This window comes from Chiloscyllium punctatum, chromosome 7, assembly GCF_047496795.1.
Source record: "Chiloscyllium punctatum isolate Juve2018m chromosome 7, sChiPun1.3, whole genome shotgun sequence".
Taxonomy (NCBI): domain Eukaryota; kingdom Metazoa; phylum Chordata; class Chondrichthyes; order Orectolobiformes; family Hemiscylliidae; genus Chiloscyllium; species Chiloscyllium punctatum.
The window spans coordinates 118,691,853-118,708,544 of NC_092745.1; the positions used below are offsets into that span (position 1 = coordinate 118,691,853).

The 16,692-nt window shown below is 43.8% G+C and overlaps 1 protein-coding gene across 2 annotated transcripts in view; it reads right to left on the reverse strand.

Annotated features, from left to right (window-relative positions):
• Positions 1-16,692, reverse strand: part of LOC140480090 (volume-regulated anion channel subunit LRRC8C-like) — a 56,534-nt gene that overhangs the window by 21,399 nt on the left and 18,443 nt on the right. The window contains exons 2-4 of one of the 2 annotated variants that reach the window (XM_072574723.1): positions 7,178-7,260; positions 6,575-6,616; positions 3,567-3,709 (exon numbers count right to left, since the gene is read on the reverse strand). In XM_072574723.1, coding sequence (XP_072430824.1) covers positions 3,567-3,709; positions 6,575-6,587 — 156 coding nt within the window. In that variant the 5' untranslated portion in view covers positions 6,588-6,616; positions 7,178-7,260. The remainder of the gene's footprint in view (positions 1-3,566; positions 3,710-6,574; positions 6,617-7,177; positions 7,261-16,692) is intronic. The other variant, XM_072574724.1, reaches the window with a different exon arrangement.

The window sequence follows — 16,692 nt, forward strand, 5'->3', positions numbered from 1 at the left end:
CTTCAGCCAGAGGGTGTTGACTCTGTGGAACTCCTTGCTGCAGAGACCAAATCATTAAGATGTATTTAAGACTGAGATAGATAGGTTCTTGATTGATAAGGTGATCAAGGATTATGGGAGAACGCAGGAGAATGGGGTTGAGAAACATATCAGCCACGATTAAGTGGTGGTACAGACTTGATGCGCCTAATGCCTTAATTCTGCTATTTTGCCTTAGGCTCTGCATAATAACCTCTGCCAGTGTGGGAACTGAATCCACGCTGTTGGCATTATACACAAGCCATCCAGCCAACTGAGCTAACTAACCCCATTGATCTGGTATGGTATCAAGATTCCAACCGAATGGAAGTTATCCGAGCTCCAATTGAGAATTGCTGGCCCTTTACCCGTGTCTCTTGTAGTTTCCCTTTATTTGAAAGTTTCAACCAACTGCAGAGATGACTACAAGGCCAAACCTTCAGGAGAGTACACATCATCAAGGTTTCACCCACGTGTCAGGAGGATATGTTATTCACGAATCTGATTTCTTTCAGGCAACAAAAAGAAATCTAAAAGTCTACATAGTAAGGAAGTAGCATACAGTCCAGTGCCAGTTTCTTTGGAGCGCTAAGTAAACCTTCTAGTTGGCTCTTTGTTGTTTCTCATGGAACCAGTGAAATGGGGAAACCTTTTGCTGCACAATTTATAATAATTCAAACCTTTGTTGCCACCAAACGAGTTTAAAAAGAGGGGAGCTTTCTCAATAGAAATGGATATATTCTGAGGTGTTGGAATAGGCTAAAAAATCTAATGAGTACTTTGTATCAGTGTTAATTGAGAATGTGGTGCTGGAAAAGCGCAGCAATCGGGCAGCATGTCAATTCTCCTGCTCCTCGGATGCTGCCTGACCTGCTGTGCTTTTCCAGCACCACTCTCTCCACTCTGATTTCCAGCATCACAGCATAGACATATATATCTGTACAATTAAGGTATAGGTCAGGTTAATATTTTGCAACAGTAACAACGCATCAAAAATACTTTATTGATTGCGAATTGATTCCCAGTTCCCACTGAGAATTTAAAAACTGCTGTGTGAATTCTTTGGAAGTTGCAATGTAAGAATTTCAAAATCGGAAATTCAGCATCACTTCACCACGAGTGATACCATTTTGAATTTTTTGAGCCTTGTCCTCACATAAACAACTGACTAGATTTTGACATGGGCACGTTGCCTTTAATTTATGCTCCTTTTGCTCCGTGATGAACGAACAATTGAAAGGAGGTCGTTAATCGAGGTCAGGTGAAGGTGAGGAATTTTGGTCCTCTGAAACAGGACCTCACCTTTCTCCATTAGCTATCTAATGCGATTTTGTGCAGTTTGCTCCAGACCTTTAGGAACCCTGAAAGGAAATGGATCAAGACTGCCCAGAATAATTTTATGACCAGGTCCCAGAGATCAAAGGCTTCTACTGAACCCAAGGCTGAGGTGGTTTGTTACAGTTGACTTAGTGAGCCCAAATTGGACTTTTTGCATGCACGTGTTTGCCTTCAGAGACTTCTGCAAGGGGGTGGAGGTTATTGGAGATAGGCAGGAACATGGTGCAATCAGCATTCAGAGTGTGTTGCTGGAAAAGCACAGCAGATCAGGCAGCATTCCAGGAGCAGGAAAATCGACGCTTCGGGCCGGAGATCTTCATCAGGAATCCTGGTTAATGGCTCTGGCCCGAAGAATCGATTTTCCTGCTCCTTGGAGGCTGCCTGACCTGCTGTGCTTTTCCAGCAACACACTCTCAACTCTGATCTCCAGCATCTGCAAACCTCACTGTCTCCTACACGGTGCAATCAGATCAGTCACAATCTCACTGAGTAGCAGAGCAGGCTCAAGGAATGTACTTCTGCTCTTGGTTTGTATTGACAGTGATGGTGGAGGCTCCAATATTCCTCCCCTCACAGGGCTAACTGGGAATCTCACCAGCTCTCTAAGCCGGTCACCTTTGGAAGGAGTCTCAGGTTAACACTCAGTATGTTTGGCCACTAAGTGAGCATCAAGTCCTGAAGTGGGACTTGAATCATGGAGTTGTCTGGTTCAGAGGCAGTGATGCACCACAAAACTTCCACCGATGAACATCTTAAACAGCACCAATTCTTCTTTTACTCATTTGGAATGTAATACTTCACTTTTTTTGACAGAGAAGACATCTTATTTTGATTCCTCAAACTTGTTGCTTTTGAGCTTTATAATTTTCCCATCTCTCCTTCCTGCTTATTATTACAGTCACCTCCCATTTTCCAACCCAATCTTCCCGCACCTCACCTGTGACTAATCGATGATACAAATATCTCAGCAAGAGGCCCAGCAATCACTTCTCTAGCTTCCCACAGAGTTCTCGGATACACCTGATCAGGTCCTGGGGATTTATCCACCTTTAACCGTTTCAAGACATCCAGCACTTCCTCCTCTGTAATCTGGACATTTTGCAAGATGTCACCATCTATTTCCCTACAGTCTATATCTTCCATATCCTTTTCCACAGTAAATACTGATGCAAAATATTCATTTAGTATCTCCCCCATTTTCTGTGGCTCCACACAAAGGCCGCCTTGCTGCTCTTTGAGGGGTCCTATTCTCTCCCTAGTTACCCTTTTGTCCTTAATATATTTGTAAAAACCTTTGGATTCTCCTTAATTCTATTTGCCCTCCTGATTTCCCTCTTAAGTATACTCCTACTTCCTTTATACTCTTCTAAGGATTCACTCATCTATCCCGTCTATACCTGACATATGCTTCCTCCTTTTTCTTAACCAAACCCTCAATTTCTTTAGTCATCCAGCATTCCCTATACCTACCAGCCTTTCCTTTCACCCTGACAGGAATATACTTTCTCTGGATTCTTGTTATCTCATTTCTGAAGGCTTCCTATTTTCCAGCTGTCCCTTTACTTGCGAACATCTCCCTCCAATCAGCTTTCGAAAGTTCTTGCCTAACACTGTCAAAATTGGCCTTTCTCCAATTTAGAACTTCAACTTTTAGATCTGGTCTATCCTTTTCCATCACTATTTTAAAACGAATAGAATTATGGTCGCTGGCCCCAAAGTGCTCCCCCACTGACTGTTAATCAAGTAACAGGATACTGGCAAAACAGTAGCAACTAGAGATGGTCAATCTCTTCAAGATGTTCCTAGATACAAAGGAGGTGCGAGAGGATTTCAGAGTGGCAGCCAGAAAATTGTAAGGACTTTCCTCATAGCTGGGCATCTTCACATCAGTGATTGGCAAGTTTATAGAAGCAACAAAGAAATAAATAACTCACAGAGAGAGGTTTCAGGGGAGCCAGCAGAAGGATTTGTAAAAGACAAATGGTATTTGACTCAAGCAGTTGAATTTTTTTGATGAAGTGACAGAGAAGATTGATGCATGGAATACAACGGACGCTGTCGATATGGTTTTAAAGGAAGCATCTTAAAAAGTGCCACAAAACAAAATTGATCCCAAAATGGGAAAGTCAGCATCCACTTGTATTAAAACAAAAGTGGCTAAAGGGCAGTAAAACAATTAACATCAGCTTTTAAAGTCTTTGGAAATGTACCTGTAGTGTGCATCCGAACACACCGATCATCAACATGGCGATGGCTATGTAGTCGGTGAAGACATCCCACCATGGTTTCAACACTCTAAACGCAGGCTGGTGGTCAGTAAACTGCTTAAACTCCGTGACTGGAATCATAGCTCCTGTCAAAACAAGATGGAGTTTTAAAGAAATAACTTGAAAACCTGCATGGTCATCTGTGAATCTGTATGTGTTAGTTGTTAAGTGAAAGCCTTAAACTGCAATCGAAGCTGATTTTGCACACTTGAACATTGCGCTGAAAGTTAGTTTTGTTCCATTGCTAATGGAATGCTAATGACAGGGAGCTGCCCATCTCATTAATATTTTGACAGCCGCTGCATTTATTCAACGGGAAATTTCACTTACAGTGCTTTTACACAAACGGATAGAGCTGTATCATCCCATACATCCCACCCATGCACATATATTTTTTGTAAAATGTATTATGGTATAAGATCCATTTCCAACTCCTTTGATATGTGACTAGCTACTAAAATAACTTAATATGGTCATGGGGTTAGCATAGACATATATATCTGTACAATTAAGGTATAGGTCAGGTTAATATTTTGCAACAGTAACAACTCATCAAAAATACTTTATTGATTGCGAATTGATTCCCAGTTCCCACTGAGAATTTAAAAAATGCTGTGTGAATTCTTTGGAAGTTGCAATGTAAGAATTTCAAAATCGGAAATTCAGCATCACTTCACCACGAGTGATACCATTTTGAATTTTTTGAGCCTTGTCCTAATATAAACAACTGACTAGATTTTGACATGGGCACGTTGCCTTTAATTTATGCTCCTTTTGCTCCGTGATGAACGAACAATTGAAAGGAGGTCGTTAATCGAGGTCAGGTGAAGGTGAGGAATTTTGGTCCTCTGAAACAGGACCTCACCTTTCTCCATTAGCTATCTAATGCGATTTTGTGCAGTTTGCTCCAGACCTTTAGGAACCCTGAAAGGAAATGGATCAAGACTGCCCAGAATAATTTTATGACCAGGTCCCAGAGATCAAAGGCTTCTACTGAACCCAAGGCTGAGGTGGTTTGGGACATCAACCTGATGGAACCACTTGCTTCAAAATGAGCAGCTAAGGTGAAGGGCCAAGGATTGAAATGGATGAGGCATACCCGAGGTAGCAGTTAGCTGGTGTTAAGTGTGGATTGTGAAGCCTAAAGGGTGGAGGAAGAAGGAAGGATGGAGAGTGGTAACGGTGCTTTAGGATGAGCAGAGAGGGGGAGTATTTAGGATGACATGCGAGAGGCATAAATGCAACAAAAATGAAGGTTGCTAGCAGCACTTACCCTTACCCATACAGAGAGAGGGGGAAAGATGTATATAAGCATTTTCTTGTACCTTAGCTAGGTTTGTAAGAGATTAGAAAGACCTGTTTTGAGAATAACAGCTTGTGGACTCAAATGACTCACAATAATATATATCTGATGACGAAAAAGTGGAACAATAATCTTCAAATAATAAAGTAAATAATTTAATAGTTCCATCTGTGGTCTGGGCAGGTCGTTCAGCAAGGGATATCAATAAACAAAGGGCTAAAGATGGCAGTGGCTGCTAGTTGGTTTTGGGACGCTTGAAGGAACTGATTCCTTAAGAGAACTGAAATAATTTTTTTATCGTCTCCCTCTGAGTCACAGAGCTGCTGAGGATGGAGCAATCCAGCCAATACACTGAGGGGAACTGAGTTTGCATGCCCTTTGGCAACTAAAGATCTGAAGGAAGCTATTAAAATGTAGAATTGAATCATTAGTTCACCAGCGGACAGTCTGAAGTTTAGTGGAGGAGATCATTGATGTTAATAAGGAATTGCATGGTGAGGTTCTAGGAAATACATGAATGAAGAGTTTATCAAATACAGCACAGACTTCCCAAGAAAATGAGATAATCATGAACATTGATGAGAAACTATTAAGCAGTGATTTGTCCATCAGAGGTCATATAAGATACCTCAAGGACTTCTCTGGTAAGAACTGATGATTCCTGGACATTATTAAGACATATAACATCAGTAATAAGGTCATGAGTGAAAACCCATATCAAACCTCATACTAACAATTTGGACCAGAAACTGGACATTCGAGGTGATGGAGAGCTAGAAGGGGCTTCCTTCAAAAGTACCCGTGTAAGGGCAGGAGTGTAATAAATGATAAGGTTGAGACTGTGCTCTTTGTGTGAACTCGGTCAGAATGCCAAGGGGAAGAAGAAGCAGGTGGAAGGCAAGAGATTAAAGATAGAGGTAGGTTAGACAGCATACTTCTTGAATATGGTGGCAGCACTGATTTCAGAACCACAACTCTCATTGGAAGTTGGAGAGCAGATGGTGTTGAGCAAGCTCGCATGGAGAAGGGAGTAATTGAAAGAAACTCGTGACCAAAATCATCATGATTAGAGTTTCAGCAGAAATGTGAACTCATTCCCAAGCACTGGAACATGTCTTGTGTCTCTACTGCATCATGCATTAATCCACTTCTATCCTGTGATGTATTCATTCATTGATCCAATTTTTAAAATTCTATTTTTATTCTTGTGTTTGCTCAGGCTGGAGTATGCTTCTATGGATGATAGGTTTTCTAGGACTGTCATTCGTAACAATGTCTGTCAGATGGATGTTCGAGTCTGGGGAATGTTACTATGAGGCCAATCTTGTATTCACCAATATCCCAGGACAGAGTGCGTCTCTCACTCCATCCCATCACTGACCCCCTCCCCACCATCTCTCATGAAGGCTGCCGTTAGCAGGCCCAGGATAGGTCACATTAGTCTGGAATGTTTGCTCTGGCGCATTTACCCCACTGCAGGAACAATGGTCTTCACCATTGCCCCCTCCACCACCCCACCTACTGTCACTCATAACCACTGGTGATTAAAGGTCAGTATTTGACTTTCACAGATAGCTAATGAGCTCTTTCTTTTAAAGGGTCTCCGATATTGCAGCATGCACAACAAAACAGAGTCACATGTACGCACGTGGGACCGACATCTAGCGATTAGGAGCAAATGGTTTCCAATCTGCCAAAAAGAAAATAAATAAACCAATAAATAAACGCTTGAGCTATTAGTTAATTTGGATTCAGAAAATGCACCCACAGATTAGTCCGATTTGGAAACTCATTTGATTAGGCATAAAGCAACTCCGATTCCGTGTCCCTCTTCCATTCCTGACCCACAGGGAAAAGCCAATAAGAAAAGATTATGAATCTACTGGTCATACTGGAGCTCCAATTTGAAGCATATGAGATCAGATAGTCCAGTGTCTCTCATTCACAAGTTTCACTATCTCGGTCTTTTACCTTCTAGAGGAAGCTACTTGTCAATTAAGACATCTAGAGTCAGTACAAAATATTCCCCAAATTAAATATGAGATTGCTAGCTGCTAAATGAAGCTCCCTCTCCTCTGCTTTGAGAGTTAGAAATGATTTCATATTGCGCCATTTAATCGGTGTGAGCTGCATTTTGAACTCTGACCCCTGTAGAGAAGCAGCAGATTCTAACCATCTGTATCTAAGAGAGCACCAGACTCCGGTGATAGTAACACCAGTCCGTGAGTGATTTGAAAACTTTTACACTTACCTACAGGCGAAGTGTTGTCTATTTACAACAGCAACCAAAATTTTCTTTCTCGAGATCTTCGGCAAGAGCCAACTCAACAAAACCTGCCAAACACAAAAGGGAAAGCTAATTGCAAAGAGGAATGAAAACATAAACAATGCAAAAAAAATCCAGCTTTTATGTTTCAAAACTTCTACTTGGCTTCAACAGAGTTCAGCCTGAAAAGTACTTTATACAAGCAGCGAAGGTTCAGGATAGTTATGACTAATATTTGCAACACCGCGTATAAACTTGGAAAGATACAGCATATAGGAAATCATTTGACCTAGTGTTATTTGGAGATTGCCCTTGAAAGAATCTATCCACGCTGTCCAACTTCCCTGCTCTTTCCCTCAGCCTCACAATTATTTCCTTTTGTCAAATTTTAATCTAATTTCCTTTAGAAAGCCTTCATTGAACATATTCAATGTCCATTCTAGATCAGAGCATCTTGTTATAAATACTATTCTCGCCTATGTTGAGAACATGAACATAAAGGCTGCAAGACCAAATGAAAAAGTGTTGGCCATTCAGCCCCTCTAGCCTGCTCCAGCATTCACTAGGATCATGGCCGATCTGACATTCCTCATGTCCACTTTATTGCCCTTTCCCCTTAACTCTTGATTCTCCTACTCATCAAGAGTCTTTCTATCTCAGTCTTAGATATACACAACAACTCTGCTTCCACAGCTCTGTGGCAAGGAGTTCCAAAGACTCTCAACCCTCTGAGAGAAAAAAATTCCTCCTCATCTCAGTCTGAAACTGGCACCTTTATTCTGAGACAATGCCCTCAGATCCTAGCCTCTCCCATGACAGGAAACATCCTCTCGGCATTTACTCTGTCAAGCCCCTTAGAAATGTTATGTTTCAATAAGGTCATAAGACCATAAGACATAGGAGCAGAAATTAGGCCATTCAGCACATTGAGTCTATTCTGCCATTCAATCATGGCTGTTAAGTTTCTCAACCCCAGTCTCCTGCTTTCTCCCCATAACCCTTGATCTCCTTGATACTCAACAACCTACCTATCGCTGTCTTAAATATACTCAATGACCTGGCCTCTTCCGTTTGCTGTGGCAATGAATTTCATAGATTGACCACTCTCTGGCTGGAGAAGTTTCTCCTTATCTCCATTCTAAAAGGTCTTTCTTTTACTCTAAGATCACCTCTCATTCTTCTAAGTACCAGTGAGTAGAGTTTCAATTTGGAACATAGAACATAGAACATAGAAGAACACAGCGCAGTACAGGCCCTTTGGCCCTCGATGTTGTGCCGATCCAAGCCCACCTAACCTACACTAACCCACTATCATCCATATGCCTATCCAATGCCCGCTTAAATGCCCATAAAGAGGGAGAGTCCACCATTGCTACTGACAGGGCATTCCATGAACTCACGACTCGCTGAGTAAAGTACCTACCCCTAACATCTGTCCTATACCTACCACCCCTTAATTTAAAGCTATGCCCCCTTGTAATAGCTGACTCCATACATCGAAAAAGGTTCTCACGGTCAACCCTATCTAAACCCCTAATCATCTTGTACACCTCTATCAAGTCACCCCTAAACCTTCTTTTCTCCAATGAAAACAACCCTAAGTGCCTCAGCCTTTCCTCATACGATCTTCCTACCATACCAGGCAACATCCTGGTAAACCTCCTCTGCACCTGTTCCAGTGCCTCCACATCCTTCCTATAGTATGGCGACCAAAACTGCACACAATACTCCAGATGCGGCCACACCAGAGTCTTATACAACTGCAACATGACCTCAGGACTCCGGAACTCAATTCCTCCACCAATAAAAGCCAGTACACCATATGCCTTCTTCACCGCACTATTTACCTGGGTGGCAACTTTCAGAGATCTGTGTACATGGACACCAAGATCCCTCTGCTCATCCACACTACCAAATATCCAACCATTAGCCCAGTACCCCATCTTTTTGTTACTCTTACCAAAGTGAATCACCTCACGCTTAGCCTCATTGAACTCCATTTGCCACTTTTCTGCCCGGCTTTGCAGCTTATTTATATCCCGCTGTAACCTGCCACATCCTTCCTCACTGTCAACAACTCCACCAACTTTCGTATCATCCACAAACTTGCTCACCCAACCTTCTAACCCCTCCTCCAGGACATTTATAAAAATGGTCCCAAAACAGATCCTTGCGGAACACCGCTAGTAACGGCACTCCAAGATGAACCTTTACCATCAACTACTACCCTCTGTCTTCTTCCAGCCAGCCAATTCCTAATCCAAACCTCCAACTCACCCTCAATGCCATACCTCCCTATTTGTTGCAGTAGCCTACCATGGGGAACCATATCAAACGCCTTACTAAAATCCATATACACCACATCTACCGCTTTACCCTCGTCCACCTCCTTAGTCGCCTTCTCAAAGAATTCAATAAGGTTTGTGAGGCACAACCTGCCCTTCACAAAACCATGCTGACTATCCTTGATCACATTATTCCTATCCAGATGTTCATAAATCCTATCCCTTACAATTCTCTCGAAGACTTTGCCCACAACAGAAGTGAGACTCACCGGCCTATAGTTACTAGGGTTATCCCTACTCCCCTTCTTGAACAAGGGGACCACATTCGCTATCCTCCAGTCTTCTGGCACTATTCCTGTAGACAACGAGGACATAAAAATCAAGGCCAATGGCTCTGCAATCTCCTCCCTTGCTTCCCAGAGAATCCTAGGATAAATGCCATCAGGCACAGGGGACTTATCTATTTTCACCCTTTCCAGAATTTCCAACACCTCTTCCCTACATACCTTAAAGCCATCCATTCTATTTAATTGTGACTCAGTATTCATATCGTCAACAATGTCCTGTTCCTGAGTGAATACTGACGAAAAGTATTCATTCAGTGCCTCCCCAATCTCTTCAGCCTCCACACGCAACTTCCCACTACTATTCTTGACTGGACCTATTCCTACCCTAGTCATTCTTTTATTCCTGACATACCTATAGAAAGCTTTTGGGTTTTCCCTAATCCTACCAACTAAGGACCTTTCAAGTCCCCTCCTTGCTGCTCTTAGCTCTCTCTTCAGATCCTTCCTGGCTACCTTATAACTCTCAATCGCCCCAATTGAACCTTCACACCTCATCTTTACAGAGGCTGCCCTCTTCCATTTAACAAGGGATTCCAATTCCTTATTAAACCACGACTCCCTCACACGACCCTTTCCTCCCTGCCTGACAGGTACATACTTATCAAGCACACTCAATAGTTGCTCCTTGAACAAGCTCCACATATCAATTGCGCCTACTTTTCCAAGCCACGCATCCTAAGTCATGCCTCACCGCATCATAATTTCCCTGCCCCCAGCTATAACTCTTACTCTGCAGTGCACACTTATCCCTCTCCATCACTAAAGTAAAAGTCACCGAATTGTGGTCACTGTCCCCAAAGTGCTCACCTACCTCCAATTCTAACACCTGGCCTGGTTCATTACCCAGAACCAAATCCAGTATGGCCTCACCTCTTGTTGGCCTGTCTACATATTGTGTCATGAAACCCTCCTGCACACATTGGACAAACACCGACCCATCTAACGAACTTGAGCTATAGCTTTCCAAATCAATATCAGGAAAGTTAAAATCCCCATAATAACCACCCTATTACTTTCACTCTTCTCCTGAATCATCCTCACAATCCTTTCTTCTACGTCTCTAGGACTATTAGGAGGCCTGTAGAAAACTCCTAACAGGGTGACCTCACCTTTCCTATTCCTAACCTCAGCCCAAATTACCTCAGATGGCGAGTCTTCATCCATCGTCCTATCCACCGCTGTAATACTATCTTTGACAAGCAATGCCATATCTCCCCTTCTTTTACCCCCACATCTGACCCTACTAAAACATTTAAACCCTGGAACCTGCAACAGCCAATCCTGTCCCTGTTCTACCCATGTCTCTGTAATAGCTACAACATCGAAATCCCAGGTACCAACCCACGCTGCACGTTCACCTACCTTATTTCGTATACTTCTTGCATTGAAGTATACAAACTTCATGCCACCTTCCTGTTTACAGGCACCTTCCTTCGAGATTGATGCCATGTTCCTAACCTCCCTACACTCCAGGTCCTGCACCCTAAAGCTACAGTCTAGGTTCCCATGCCCCTGCAGAGTTAGTTTAAACCCCCCCCCCCCAAGAGCACTAGCAAACCTCCCCCCCAAGGATACTGGTGCCCCTCAGGTTCAGGTGTTTAGCCTTTGCACATAATATAGTCCATCCATAGCAGGGATTACTCTAGGGAACCTGCTTTGAACTGCCTCCAATGAATGTTTTTTTTCTCAAATAAGGGGCTAAAACACCAGATGTGGGCTCACCAACACCTTGTGCAGTTGCAGTAAGACTTCCCTATTCTTCTCCTCCCTTGAAATAAGGGCCAACATTCCAGTAATCTTTCTGAAAACCTGTGCACCTGTGTACTTGCTTTCTGTATTACGTGCACAAGTTTTCCCCTAAGCTCTGTTGCAGCTTTCTGCTGATTTCCGCATTTCACTAACACCATGTCTTTTGTTTCTCATTCCAAAACGAATATCTTCATATTTTTCCACATTACATAATTTTTGCCATTTAGTCAACCTATCAATATTTTTTGAAAATGTATTCATGGGATGAGGGCATCACTGGCTGGGCCAGCATTTATTGCCAATCCCTAATTGCCCAGAGGGCAGTTAAGAGTCAACCACATTAGCTGTGGGTCTGGAGTCACATGTAGACCAGAATGGCTGTTCCCATCCTTGAAGGACATTAGCAAGCCAGATGAGTTTTTCCACCAGTTGACAAAGGATTCATGGTCATCATTCGACTCTTACTTCCAGATTTCTGTTGAATTCAAATTCCATCATCGGCCATAGCAGGACGAGAACCTGGGTCTCCAAATTAACAGTCCAGCGATAATACCATTAGGCTATTGCCTCCCCACTCTCTCTGTAAACTGCTTGCATCCCTTTCACAACCTGCCTTTCCACTTATTTTTGAGTCATCTATAAATCTGATTACAATATATCCATTTCCTTTTGTGAACAGTTATGGTCCTAGCACTGATCCCTGTGAAACCCCTGGGTTGCCAACCTGAAAGCAATCTCCTTATCCTACTCACTTGTTGCTGCCCATGAGCCAAATCCCTATCCATGCCATTACACTAGCTCCAATACCATGGGCTCTTGTCTTATGACTTTGCCTTTTGTGAGGTATCTTGCCATATGTCTGCTGGAAGTTCAAACACAACTGGTTCCCCTCTATCCAATGTCATTCAGATTTCCTTGCAAAGCTCTCATAAATTAGTCGGACAAGTTTGCCCTTTGCAGAGAGATGGGTGACAGTGAGGGGGACTGGGAGGAAGCAGCCAGTGCAGGGACCCCCTGCGGCCGTTCCCCTCAAGTACAAGTATACCGTTTTGGATACTTGTGGGGGGGACGACTTACCAGGGGTAAGCAATGGGGTTCAGGCCTCTGGCACGGAGCATGTCCCCGTTGCTCAGAAGGGAAGGGTGGAGAAGAGCAGAGCAATAGTAATTGGGGACTCGATAGCTCGGGGCACAGATAAGGCGGTTTTGTGGGGGCGAGAGAGACTCACGTTTGGTAAGTTGCCTCCCAGGTGCAAGGGTACATGATGTCTCTGATCGTGTTTTCCGGGTCCTTAAGGGGGAGGGGGAGCGGCCTGAAGTCATGGTCCACATTGGCACCAACGACATAGGTAGGAGGAGGGCTGAGGATGTTAGACAGGCTTTTAGGGAGCTAGGTTGGAAGCTCAGAGTTAGAACAAACAGAGTTGTTGTCTCTGGTTTGTTACCCATGCCACGTGATAGAGAGTCGAGGAATAGGGAGAGAGAACAGTTAACTGCGTGGCTACAGGGATGGTGCAGGAGGGAGGGATTCCGGTATCTGGATAACTGGGGTTCTTTCTGGGGAAGGTGGGACCTCTATAAACAGGATGGTCTCCACCTGAACCTGAGGGGCACCAGTATCCTTGGGGGGGAGGTTTGCTAGTGCTCTTTGTTTAAACTAACTCTGCAGGGACATGGGAACCTAGACTGTAGCTTTAGGGTGCAGGACCTGGAGTGTAGGGAGGTTAGGAATATGGCAACAATCTCAAAGGAGGGTGCCTGTAAACAGGAAAGTGGCTTGAAGTGTGTATACTTCAATGCAAGAAGTATACGAAATAAGGTAGGTGAACTTGCAGCGTGGGTTCGTACCTGGGATTTCGATGTTGTGGCTATTACGGAGACATGGGTAGAACAGGGACAGGATTGGCTGTTGCAGGTTTCAGGGTTTAAATGTATTAGTAGGGTCAGAGGTCGTGATAAAAGAGGGGGAGGTGTGGCATTGCTTGTCAAAGATAGTATTACAGCGGTGGAAAGGACGATGGATGAAGACTCGCCATCTGAGGTAGTTTGGGCTGAGGTTAGAAATAGGAAAGGTGAGGTCACCCTGTTAGGAGTTTTCTACAGGCCTCCTAATAGTCCTAGAGATGTAGAAGAAAGGATTGCAAGGATGATTCAGGAGAAGAGTGAAAGTATAGGGTGGTTGTTATGGGGGACTTTAACTTTCCAGATATTGACTGGGAAAGCTATAGCTCGAGTTCGTTAAATGGGTCGGTGTTTGTCCAATGTGTGCAAGAGGGTTTCCTGACACAATATGTAGACAGGCCAACAAGAGGTGAGGCCATACTGGATTTGGTTCTGGGTAATGAACCAGGCCAGGTGTTAGAATTAGAGGTAGGTGAGCACTTTGGGGACAGTGACCACAATTCGGTGACTTTTACTCTAGTGATGGAGAGGGATAAGTGTGCATTGCAGGGCAAGAGTTATAGCTGGGGGCAGGGAAATTATGATGCGGTGAGACATGACTTAGGATGTGTGGATTGGAAAAATAGGCTTCAAGGGAAGGACACAAATGATATGTGGGGCTTGTTCAAGGAGCAACTATTGAGTGTCCTTAATAAGTATGTAACTGTCAGGCAGGGAGGAAAGGGTCGTGTGAGGGAGCCGTGGTTTAATAAGGAATTGGAATCCCTTGTTAAATGGAAGAGGGCGGCCTCTGTAAAGATGAGGTGTGAAGGTTCAATTGGGGCGATTGAGAGTTATAAGGTAGCCCGGAAGGATCTGAAGAGAGAGCTAAGAGCAGCAAGGAGGGGACATGAAAAGTCCTTAGTTGGTAGGATTAGGGAAAACCCAAAGGCTTTCTATAGGTATGTCAGGAATAAAAGAATGACTAGGGTAGGTATCGGTCCAGTCAAGGATAGTAGTAGGAAGTTGCGTGTGGAGGCTGAAGAGATTGGGGAGACACTGAATGAATACTTTTCGTCAGTATTCACTCAGGAACAGGACATTGTTGCCGATGTGAATACTGAGTCACAATTAAATAGAATGGATGGCTTTGAGGTATGTAGGGAAGAGGTGTTGGAAATTCTGGAAAGGGTGAAAATAGATAAGTCCCCTGGGCCTGATGGCATTTATCCTAGGATTCTCTGGGAAGCAAGGGAGGAGATTGCAGAGCCATTGGCCTTGATTTTTATGTCCTCGTTGTCTACAGGAATAGTGCCAGAAGACTGGAGGATAGCGAATGTGGTCCCCTTGTTCAAGAAGGGGAGTAGGGATAACCCTAGTAACTATAGGCCGGTGAGTCTCACTTCTGTTGTGGGCAAAGTCTTCGAGAGAATTGTAAGGGATAGGATTTATGAACATCTGGACAGGAAGAATGTGTTCAAGGATAGTCAGCATGGTTTTGTGAAGGGCAGGTCGTGCCTCACAAACCTTATTGAATTCTTTGAGAAGGTGACTAAGGAGGTGGACGAGGGTAAAGCGGTAGATGTGGTGTATATGGATTTTAGTAAGGTGTTTGATAAGGTTCCCCATGGTAGGCTACTGCAAAAAATACGGAGGTATGGCATTGAGGGTGAGTTGGAGGTTTGGATTAGGAATTGGCTGGCTGGAAGAAGACAGAGGGTAGTAGTTAATGGTAAAGGTTCATCTCGGAGTGCCGTTACTAGTGGTGTTCCGCAAGGATCTGTTTTGGGACCATTGCTGTTTGTCATTTTTATAAATGACCTGGAGGAGGGGCTAGAAGGTTGGGTGAGCAAGTTTGTGGATGATACAAAAGTTGGTGGAGTTGTTGACAGTGAGGAAGGATGTGGCAGGTTACAGTGGGATATAGATAAGCTGCAGAGCTGGGCAGAAAGGTGGCAAGTGGAGTTCAATGTAGCTACGTGTGAAGTGATTCACTTTGGTAAGAGTAACAAGAAGATGGGGTACTGGGCTAATGGTCGGATACTTGGTAGTGTGGATGAGCAGAGGGATCTTGGTGTCCATGTACACAGATCTCTGAACGTTGCCACCCAGGTAAGTAGTGCAGTGAAGAAGGCATATGGCGTACTGGCTTTTATTGGTTGAGGAATTGAGTTCCGGAGTCCTGAGGTCATGTTGCAGTTGTATAAGACTCTGGTGCGGCCTCATCTGGAGTATTGTGTGCAGTTTTGGTCGCCATACTATAGGAAGGATGTGGAGGCACTGGAACGGGTGCAGAGGAAGTTTACCAGGATGTTGCCTGGTATGGTAGGAAGATCGTATAAGGAAAGGCTGAGGCACTTGGAGCTGTTTTCATTGGAGAAAAGAAGGTTTAGGGGTGACTTGATAGAGGTGTACAAGATGATTAGGGGTTTAGATAGGGTTGACCGTGAGAACCTTTTTCCACGTATGGAGTCAGCTATTACAAGGGGGCATAGCTTTAAATTAAGGGGTGGTAGGTATAGGACAGATGTTAGGGGTAGATTCTTTACTCAGCGAGTCGTGACTTCATGGAATGCCCTGCCAGTAGCAATGGGCATTTAAATGGGCATTGGATAGGCATATGGAGGATAGTGGGCTAGTGTAGGTTAGGCGGGCTTGGATCGGCGCAACATCGAGGGCCAAAGGGCCTGTACTGCGCTGTATTCTTCTATGTTTTATGTTCTTCTATGTTCTAAGAAAACCATATTGACCATCATAACAGTCAAGAATTTCTGAACTAAATTCTAAGTAATCCATAGCTGCCTTGCAACATCAATCCATCTACGATTTCAATATGCATGTCTTCTAGAGTCTCAGACAGCTTTCTCTTTGTTTTATTTTCCTGCCTACACTTGTGTGCCTCTATTTTCCTTAAAAGATTACTCAACTCTAACATCTGAGAAAAGAACACCAGCCTGAATTATGAACTCTTGCTTTTTGCCCTAAAGATGCTGCCCAGAGGAAAGAATGAGCAATATTTGGACATGGACACACTGGAGCTTCCACATTGGAGTAAGCAAAGATGCATCAAATCAGTAAACCGCATTCACATGTTTTACTGCTTTTGCCTTCTCCTGTCCCCTCACAGCATCATCTGGTTGGCGCAACATTGAGGGTCGAAGGGCCTGTTCTGCGCTGCATTGTTCTATATACTACATCGCAGTTATAGTGCTGCACATAGGAAAAAGTCTTAGTTCTGA